General features: G+C 36.7%; 1 protein-coding gene across 4 annotated transcripts in view; it reads left to right on the forward strand.

The window, feature by feature from the left end:
* The window catches only part of LOC110285808 (glycine N-acyltransferase-like protein), a 29,227-nt gene extending 18,816 nt beyond the window's left edge, over nucleotides 1-10,411 (forward strand). For 2 of the 4 annotated variants that reach the window (XM_029472543.1, XM_029472544.1), the window contains exons 3-7: nucleotides 1,178-1,285; nucleotides 5,386-5,544; nucleotides 6,310-6,436; nucleotides 7,248-7,422; nucleotides 9,511-10,411. In XM_029472543.1, coding sequence (XP_029328403.1) covers nucleotides 1,178-1,285; nucleotides 5,386-5,544; nucleotides 6,310-6,436; nucleotides 7,248-7,422; nucleotides 9,511-9,913 — 972 coding nt within the window. In that variant the 3' untranslated portion in view covers nucleotides 9,914-10,411. The remainder of the gene's footprint in view (nucleotides 1-1,177; nucleotides 1,286-5,385; nucleotides 5,545-6,309; nucleotides 6,437-7,247; nucleotides 7,423-9,510) is intronic. The other 2 variants (XM_021152243.2, XM_021152244.2) reach the window with 1 other exon arrangement.
* Nucleotides 10,412-11,099: the final 688 nt, after the last annotated feature.

An 11,099-nucleotide genomic window follows, 5' to 3' on the forward strand; every position in this document is an offset into this window, starting at 1 on the left:
GGCTCTGTGGCTCCAGCCTGTCCCAGAAGCTGTCTGCCTCTGTGGTCCTCACTCTGACCTGTCAAAACAATTTTCTGTTCGTTAATTTAACAAGGTTAAAAGATTAAAGATAAATATACAAGCAGAATAAGTCAATTCTATTTGCATACATTAGCAATGAATGAATAATTAGAATCCAATATTTAAAATAAGTACCATTTACAATAGCACAAAACAAAACAAACAAAAAGCCAGAAATCCCCACCAAATATCAACCTCCCAAAGCATTAGGCAGAGTCTCCTGTTGTTAACGACTGCTATACCTGGACTCTTCTGGACAATAGGAATATGTTTAATACAACTATTACACTGAGTGTGAGGGTGAGAAATATGAATAGCATAGTGTTCTATTTACTTTCCCAGCCTCTCTGACAACCTGCATAGCTGACATTCATACACTAAGCCACATGAGTTTCCTGCAATCCCAAGTCACCGTGCCTTCTGATTAGACAGGAAAGGTATCTATCAAAATGACAGAGCGTATGATCCAGGTTTAAATTCTTTGACCAAAAAGTTCATTGGGCCATATTGTAGAAGTTCAATAATGTCAGGGGAGAGTGTGTTTGCATACAAAATGAGTAGAGTTGAGAAGTAAATATTGTTTTAGTTCTTTAAATCAATATTCCTAAAGTCTCAAGTAGCAAAAAGATAGCTAGAAACAGAGTCTCTTTCTAAACAGAGAATATTGAATAGTTTAAACACATGTCAACTGTAATTCATCCTAAATATTAAATATTAGGCAAGTAAGAAAAACTATGTAAATTTCTGTTTATTGACATGAAAACATGTCTTTTGTATATTAATTGTGAAATCCATACACATTAGAAAATTTATTGTTTATAAACTTACATGGGCATATATTTATATGGCAGAAAATAGAAATTTATAGGAAAAACTCAATGAGGTAAGATTGAGTTATTACTAATTTATCTGCATACTTAGCTATTATAATAGTCTCATGATTTTGTTTGAAAATTCTATCTATTTTGAAGTAATAAAATATTACTTGAAGACTGAACTAGATATTGTATGATTCACGCCCACTAATTTCACAGAAGTCAACATCATTCTTGTATGAAAGCAAGGTTTTTACTGTTCCTTTGTAATGAGCTAACCATTCAATTGTTAAAATACTTAGGTTTATGGGACTGTCTTCCACATGAACCAGGGAAACCCATTCAAGCTCAAGGCTCTGGTGGACAAATGGCCTGATTTTAATACAGTGGTTGTCCGTCCTCAAGAGCAGGTAAGTTATAACATGGAATGAATACGACTCTAAGTTTACAATTGCCATATGTTGTACATGAACCTGGAAATGCACAGGCACTAAGGAAACAAAGATGATCCCTGATGGTGCCAGGGTCCCTTTTCTAGACAGAAACAAGATTAGCACATGGACTCTAAATTGAAAAACCACAAAGAGAGAGAGATAAGAGATCAAAAACAAAAGAGAAGAAATAAATTATGAAATGTCCGTAGTAAGCTCCTATTTTATCTTCAAATGTAACTGGATTAAATGGTGCCTCACAAAGATCTGGGAGCCTGTAGGTGTCTGACCTAGGTCCTCTGCATATATGCTATGACTGGGTAGTTTGGTGTTCTTGTGAGGATCCTGGTGGTGAAAAGGGGGTCATGGCTGTCTCTGACTCCTTTGCCTACTTGTGGAACCCTTTTTCTCCTACTGGCTTCCCTTGTCTAACCTTGATGTGATGGTATATAGGTGTTCTTATTGGAGCTTGCAGTGTTTGGTTGATGTCCTTGGGAAACTTGATCTACTATTAGGGGAGGCAGAAGAGAGGGGTGGATCTGGGGGAGAGCCTATAGGAAGAGGAGAAAAGGGAGGGAAAATTGCAGATATATAATTTATATATCTGATATATAAATATATAATATATGAGAAGAATTCAAAAATCATTTTAATAAGAAAATCTCAATCTAAAAATAAAGAGTAGATTTTAAAAATCAAAAATATATGACCCAGGTATAGGGTGCATACAAGAGACTACACTCACTTTCAGAAAAAATACACTAGATATGAACAAATCAAAAAGTAGTTTATGAGTACTATAAACATAAAAAGCAAATATTAATGAACAAAGTAAGACTAACAGATATCAATTCAGTAAGTGTAAAAGACATTAATACCTCACTTTCAACAAGGAGTAAACAGGTCAACAAGGCACGAAATGGCTAAGAACACTCTATTTGGATTAAATTTTAGACAAAGTAGATCTAACAGACACTAAACTTCCTTCCAACAGCAGCAGCAGAATACATGTTTCAGAATACATGTGAAAATACTCTCCATAATATTCCACACACTAAATTAAAATCATACTTAGAATCATTTCAGACTAAGCTGTTCTGAAAATAGATATTAAAGAACCAGTTGTAAGGGGAAGTTCCTGACAATTTTATATGGAAAAGAATGATCCCAAATAGTTAACATTACATCCCAAGACACTAGAAAAAGAACACCTTAGATCCCAATTGGTTGGGGGAAAGATATAGCAAATATCAGAAAAGAAGTAGACCAGAGAATACAAAATTCACTGAAAGATGTTTTTTAAATGTTTGTTTTCTGAAAATTAAAAAAAAATCTGCAAATTTTTGACGAGTTTAAGGAGAAAAGAGGGAAGACACATTTGAATGAAGTGAAAGTGAAGCTACTACAGAAGACATCATAAATGAACTGAGACATGAGGAACTCGTTCTCGTGAATTTACATGTGCATCACTGGGTGATCCAAAACATGTAAATTGTTTGTAAAGATACATCCTACCAAGACTGAATGAAAAACAAATAGAAAGGCTGAAGAGACCAACAACAAATAGAAACTGGAAAGGGCAATAAAAATCTCCAAACCTCTTTCCAAGGAGGAGGCAGAAAGCTTGTAAGAGCCAGAGGTGGTGGACAATCCCCCAAAACAGCATCTTCCAGACACAACAGAGCTGATACTCATATGAACCCACAGAGACTGACAGCACATACAAGATCTGCACAAGTTCAAGCCAGACAAAACCCCAGCATGGAGAAGGAAAAGCAGACAAAAGTCCCACGCCTAATCAAGAATCTATTTGCAACTGATACTTCCTGGGAAAGGGACAAACCCATTTTCTCTAATGGCATGTTATATCAACCACCCTCCAGGACAGGGCCCTGGTACTTGGTCAACACAAAACAGACTCTCGTTTTGTTTTGTTTTGCTTTGCTTTGCTTTGTTTTGTGAGCATTTTGAATTTGTTTTTGTTATTGTTTTCTCTTTTTTGTTGTTGTTCATTTGTTTATTTTGATTTGCATCCTTTTGTGTGGCTTTTTTTGAGAGAGCAGTTGGATGAGTGAGGATGTATGGAAAGTCTGGGAGGATATTCTATGTAAAAATATATTCAATATAATATATAATATTATATGAATATTGTATGACTACATACAAAATATATATATTATATCAAAATATATTGTATGTACAAATTTTAAAAATATAAGAAACATAAGCAACAACAATAACAACAGCAAAAACCCTAAGCAAGCCAAAGAGTAACAGTAACGGCAAATGGTTTTTGACTAAGTACTACAAACAATTCAAGAAAGATCAGAACTAGGACTTACTTTTTTATGGTATCTTGCTGTCTAGGCCAGTGTGGTCTGGAACTCACTGTGTATTGCAGCCAGTCCCTAAATTACTGTTTCTTCAGTATCAGCCTCACAAGTTCTGGGATTACAGACATGTAACACCATGTCCCATGCCTAGCTTATTACAAAATATAAACCTAGATGAATTCTCCTTCATACATTTTATAAGGTCACTATCACTTTTGTAGTTACAAAAGACAAGAAAATTGCTGGTTCTTTTTCTATGAATATTAATGAAATGTTTGATAAAACATTAACTATCTTGTGAGGCTGGCATGGTATATGCAAATGAGCACATGTAGTCCATCACAGTATCACATGGTCATGTCAGTGGAAGAAAAAAAATTGACAGAATTTATTAATCTTTTGGCAAAACATAACAGTCTACTCATAGGAGGAAAGTACCCCAACACAAATGCAGATCTGTCATTTGTCCTAGTAATCCCTCTTCTGAGCACATATAGAAATGAAATAAAGTCTGCAAGCACTGCAAGAATCTCTATTGCTACAATTATTGTAGAAGTGTTTGTATTACCTCAAATGCAGAAACAACCTTGGAACCCACTGATAGATGAATGGGCACAGATATCAATATATAGAACTGATTTCTGGATGAAATGTTCCTTAGCATTCAAAAGGGTATCTTACTGTTTTCTAAAATAGGATTAACTGGGAAGACATTGTGGTAAGCGAAATGGGCAATCACAGAAAAAAAAAACAAAAAAAAAACCTCTCACTTAATGTTAAATTAAAAAGAATCAGATGTATAAAAAAACAAAAGAGCGATTATGTAACTATGTAACTGATGGTGGTGAACAAGGAGATACATGCATAAGGCAACAAGGAGGCTCCAAGAGCTAATGTGCAACTTGAAATTTTACTGTATTTTCTGTTAAATTACTTAAGTACTTGCTAGTATTTCTAATGAAAGAATAAGAATTATGTGAGACAATAGGTCTGCCAATTGGCTTCAGTATAATAGTAAATAATTTATTGTTATTATTATTATCATTATTATGTGTATTTTCATAATATCACATGTACCTTAAACATATACAATAGTTATTGTTTAAAAAAAAACCTCACCAAACAGCACACAATATAAATTTAAATTTACTCAAAATATAAAAATGGAATAATATTTGTTTTTCCATTCTGTTGATAAGATAGATCATCAGTTGTAGTATTGCCTAGCTTCAAGGGCATTTCTCTGCAATATTTTTTGGTCAGCCTGCCCTAGCTGGATATTTGTCCTTCAGTCCTTTTCCTTTAGGCTCAAAAAAATTCCAGCTGTCATTTATAAACTTTGAGAAGAGCTTTTTGGACAATTTATGTTATGATTTTTCCGGAAATATCCATATTTTGTGCTTTGTGCTTTACAGTATAAGAAATCATGTTTTATTTTTGTATGGCTTTAATGTGTATATACAAAAGTTTAAATACAAGGTCATCTTGTCGATTTCAATATTGTCATGTTAAAAATATATGTATGGGCTGGAGAGAAAAATCAAGGGTAAAATGTTTGCTGTGTCAGTTTGAGGACCTGGGTTCAGATCCTTAGAAGCACCATAAAGCTCTACACAGCAGTGCATGTGTGTGATCCCAGCATGCTTACAGAGAGGTGGAATTTGGGAGACAGGGGAATTTCTGGAGTCTGACAGGCAGCTAGACTTGCGTTGGCATCAGCAAACAAACTTCCTTCTCTCAATGTAGATGGTGAGAAGTGGCCCTCAAAGATGCTCTCTGATCTCTGTCCACACACCACACTCCTGCTTAAACATGCTGTACACACAAAGAGAAATAAAGCATATAATTATTTTGAGGCTCTTCGGAACCAGAAGACTTGTTCTCATAAGGTCTTTGGCCTTCTCAGTGAGTATTACTAACTTAGGGAAGAATGTTTTGCCGGGCGTGGTGGCACACGCCTTTAATCCCAGCACTCGGGAGGCAGAGGCAGACGGATTTCTGAGTTCAAGGCCAGCCTGGTATACAAAGTGAGTTCCAGGATAGTCAGGGCTATACAGAGAAACCCTGTCTCGAAAAAACAAAAGCAAAAACAAAAACAAAAAACAAAACCAAAAAGAATGTTTCATAAGCCATCCTTAATTGATTTTAAGTCACAATGGTACCTATACATAAAACATAAAAAAGTTTAATCAGAACATTCCCATAATGGAGTTTTGAAGTGGTTTAGTGACATTAATAATTGAGGAGTGGTGCTGGCATGTGAAGGAAACATCGCTGTGTATGTTTGATTCATGAGTTTGAAATTTCCAGCAAGGATGGGAAAACAGCTCCAGCCATGGCTGAAGCTAATGGCTGCTGAGAGACAGTGAGGCCCATGTTCTTGTAGGTGATCCTGCATCCATATGCATCTAGACAGCCCTAATTGGACTCATGGTCACTTTAAAAATATATGTAAAGTTGGAGAGGAAATGTATCAGGAGGAGTCTGGAGGAATTGGAGTGACAGAGTGAGATGAATATGACTAAATTCATTATATATGCATACACATATACATATACATGCAATTTTAATTGTTAAAAATAATAAGACAAAGAGTGCAATGAAATATAAAAATATTAAAATTACATGATACAATCAATATTATTTATTCCATATTGCCCAACCAAATAGGAGATGGCAGATGACCTTGATCACCACACCAACACTTACCAGATATATTCTAAAGATCCTAAGCACTGTTTGGAATTCCTTGGCACACCAGACGTCATCAACTGGAAACAGCATCTGCAGATCCAAAGTAAGGGGACTGGAATGTATGCTTGCTGCTGCAATGCTCTGTGTGTACATCTGTGGGATTGCTCTCTAGCCGTGCACCTTACTCTGCAAGCTTTTGTAATTTCTTCAAACTTCCGAATCCCAACCTAATGAACGTTCCTTGGTCTGTCTTCCAACCCCTGTACAGTGGAATCAGTTTCAAATATTGAAGACTATTGCATTGTTAGAAGAAACAGTGAACTAGGTAATTTTTGGTTAACTGAATGTACTTTGAAGATGTATTCAGGAGCTCTGAGGACAACTAGATAGGAGACAGGGCTTGACCTCTGACATGTTTCTGGTACAAGAATGGTAGTTTATTATAGCATACAGTACCTGCCAGGTCACCAAGGCTTATATCTAATGTGGTTACAAGCATGCTCTCTGAAGTTAAAGCCGCAGGGGGGAGTTCCCGGTTCTGCCTCCAAGTTGTGATTCTTGAGCAAATGACATATCCATTACTCAGTTTCTTCATGTGGAAAAAAAAATCTGATACAAAAAGATACTAAAATATAGAATCAATGACAGGAATAAGTGAGGCATAAGATAAATACCTGGGCATATAACATACTTAAACAAAATTGGCTATTATTTGAATATGCTCCTTCTGTTCATGGAGGCATAGTATTCTGCTGTACCTGAAAGAAAAAAAAAATCCAGGGAATAACTTTAGGAATGAACACACAGAAGTTACAATTAAGGCAAAGTTTTCTGATTAAATCTTGTAGACATCTTTAGACCACTTCTTTGATCTACATGGACGGTCACTTATTGCCTGTTTCACTCCGTTCTAGGTTCACAGTCCACCCTAAATGAAGCAATAATGGGTCTTGCGGCGGGTAAGATGGTCAAGGTCAAGAGAACACAGTGCATTCTCTACATGATGCCTGAGACAGCAAAGAAACTGGTTCCTTTCCTGTTGGAGGATACAGAGTACTTAGATCATAAATCTGGCAGACCCCGGGCTATGTGAGTTGAATTGAAGATGCTTTGTTCCACCCAGATCTCTCACACAAGTAGCTCCCTAACTTCTCTACCTACATAGCGTACTTTCAATAGGATTGCCTTTATATATATATATATATATATATATATATATATATATATATATATATGCCACAGACGGTGTGATCTGCTTCTCCAAATGCCACAAACAGTTCTTGGTTTTCAGGATTTCTTTGGTCTGTGTATGTGTGTATGTTGATGTGTTTGTAAGTATGTGTATACACATGTGGAAGTGATGGGACAACTTCAAGTGTTGTTTCCCTTAGCACCATTCAGCTTGTGGTTTCATGTCTTTGCTTTTGTGAGACAATCACACTTACTGGGATTTATGTGGTTCAGATAGGCTGTCAGGTCCAGGAATACAACTATCTTCAGTTCCCCAGAGCTATAATTACAGACTTGCACTTCCATATCCAGTTTAAAAACAAACAAACAAACAAACAAACAAACAAACAAACACACAAACACACAAACACATGAGGTCTGGGGATGAGACCGAAGACGCCATGTTCTCTGTGTAGCAAGCACTTAAATGACTGAACTATTCCCTAATCCTATCACTAGTTAATTCTCAGTTCATTTCAATGGAGTTCAAATTCACTTTGGTCCCTATAAAACATGGACTCACCCTCTTGTTGGGTATCGATTCCTGTCCCACCAGAAGCACTGTCCTTCTGCAACTTGATTCTCATATGTTCACATGTGCCTCTGGAAGAGTGCCTTTGGTTTTTTTTTTTGTTTTGTTTTTTTGTTTTTTGTTTTTTTGTTTTTTTGTTTTGTTTTTTTTTTTTTTTTGCTTGTATAAAATGTCCTCCCTTCCAATATTCACACACTTTCCTCTCCTTTTTTGGCCATTTTTTCTCATAGTCTCATTTTATTTTCATTATGACTTCTTTTCAGAGAACCCCATCAAAAGATGCAATTATTATGAGACTTTTTATTTCCTTTACTGTACTTTCATTTGCTAGAAATCACTTATTTTCAATATATCTACCTATGAGTTGCTAGAAGATGCCTACAATATTCAGAATTCCCTAAGGACAAGAGTTCCAAGTAAGTAAAATGTGTGGAGTGGCTTGCTCACCCTGAAGATGGTGGAGGATGTTACTGTGGCCAGAGTCTGGATCTTCTAGTTATGCATCCTGAGTAGATTATTTACCTCACTGAAGGAGTCCTCTCCCTTTAATATACCTAGAAGGAGCTGTCTCTGTACCATGTTGTTGGCTGTTTGGACTTTTTCTTTGTCTTGTATTCAAGTATTAAAGATTTCATGCTATGAGGTTTGGGGGAAAGGCTTAGTCTGTTAAAGTGCCTGGTGTGCAATTCTGAAGATTTGGGTTGAGATTGCCTAGAAAATGCATGAAAAGCCAGATGTGATCCTGTGCCCAGTTTCCCCAGTGCTGCTGTGGTGAAGTAAAAACTATCACCAGGATCACTGGACAGCTACTGAACTGATGGACTCCAGCTTAGTGAGTGAGGCTGAACCAGTCTGAGAAAAGCTCGGAACATGTTCACAGTGCACACACACACTCACTCACATATACACGAGTTCACGATCCTAAAGTCTTGCTTTGCTGATGATTAGGATGTGCTTTTGAGTGCTTATTCTTTATTTGTCCATGTTTCCTATCCTTATGATGTCATCTGCTCTATTTCCGGGGGTAGGGGGTAAGTGGGTCACAGCAATGTTGAGAGCAGCACAGAGGGTTTTTTTTGTTTTGTTTTGTTTTGTTTTTGTTTGTTTGTTTTTAAAGAAAGATTTAATAGCTTTTGTTGTACTCTCATGGGTACTTGTAAGACAAAACCTTAATTATATCAATTTCTGTCTTTTGATAAAATGGCTATTAGCCATCTCGTCTAAAGAGGATAACATGAAGGCAGACAAGCATTAAGTTAAGTTAGCTGCCTACTCTAACAAGGCTAGCCAGACAGTGCTGAGCTGATCATACCACTACTGGTGCTCTCGTGCCTCACAATACTTTTGTGGGGAGAGACAAATATTTCACACTGTATAAAATATTTAGGGCTGCTTTTTTTCTTTTTTCTTCTCAGTGACCAAGAAATGTTTAAACTCTCAACACTGGATGTTACCCACGCTCCCTTGGTGGATAAATTCTGGCAGTTTGGTGGCAATGAAAGGAGCCAGAGATTCATTGGGCGCTGTATCCAGAACTTTCCCAGCTCATGTCTTCTGGGACCTGAAGGGACTCCTGTGTCTTGGGCTCTGATGGATCAAACTGGAGAAATCCGAATGGCGGGCACAGTGCCTGATTACCGGGCACAAGGCCTTATCTCCCACATCATTTATGCTCAGACTCTGGCTATGGATAAACGTGGCTACCCTGTGTATAATCATACAGAACAAGCCAACAAAGTCATACAGAAAATGAGTCACACTCTACACCATGTCCCCATGCCCTGTGACTGGAATCAGTGGTATTGTGCACCTCTGTGATCCTGGGGCTCAACACAAGGCTGTGTTGGGTCAGCCATAATAAATCTGGAGGAGTGGTCATAGAGAAAACACAGATTGTAATGAACAATAAAGGAGTGGGCATTGCTTGGGTTCTGGGGAAGCAGTGTAAATGGTCAACACTATACCATGGTCCTTACCCTCATATTACCTTTTATATCCAGCAGACCTGTAATGGCCAGACCTCTCTGCTGAGCCATCATCTTTGTTTAGTTTTCTATATTCTGGTTATCAGTGACACATGTACTCAGTGGCACATTACAATCCTTATGTGGATTATTGCCCATGATCAGTTTTGTCGGGATGTGGTGCTGATGGGGGACTAGTGTATGCTTTTCTCCAGCATTCCTTTGTTTAGGAGTTAGGATACTTCCCATCAATGGGTACTCTGAAATGATTGCTTCAGTGGAAGTCCTTTGATCTCTGTTTAATTACCATGCCAAATAATGCATGAATAAATATATGATAGTAGTTGGATAATACCTGGAAATTTTATTGTATACATTAAACATGTACAATATGAGGCTTTGGAAGTACTGATAGTGAAAATATTTTCTATAATGAAACCAATTCACAGATCCATCACCTCAGATATTTACCATATTTTGATTTGGCATTAAGAGAAGCTAAAAACCTCATTCAGTATTAATCTCAAACAGTTCAATGTTATTATGACCTTCATGTTATAAGTAAATCTCTAGATTTCATTATTAACAAGTCTAATGTTTTGTAATTCTCTGATACACATATTCTCTCACCTCATTCTTAACCTTGGTGACTAGCATTTTGATGTTTTAAATTCAATATGTAGCTGAATTTGTATGTTAGGTTTTTTTCTGCTTGGCTTGTCTCATAGAGCCTATCTCAGATATCTTGTCTCATCACCCATGTTCATCCACTTTATGGAAAATGGTAGGAACTGGTTCTTGTAAAAGGTATTATTACATTGTGATATGTAATTTTCATACCACAGTTTCTTTACCCATTTGCCCCTCAGCAGACATTTAGGTTACTTCCCTGCCTTGACAATTTATGAGTGATAGCACAAGGAGTTTGTCTTTATGAAATAATTGTCTTCATTATATACACATTCCAAAGAAGGATTTACAGATATCCTGGTAGTTCTGTTTTTTCTTTATTTGTTTTTGTTTCTATTTATTCACTTTAC

This window comes from Mus caroli, chromosome 19, assembly GCF_900094665.2.
Source record: "Mus caroli chromosome 19, CAROLI_EIJ_v1.1, whole genome shotgun sequence".
In the NCBI taxonomy this organism is placed as follows: Eukaryota; Metazoa; Chordata; class Mammalia; order Rodentia; family Muridae; genus Mus; species Mus caroli.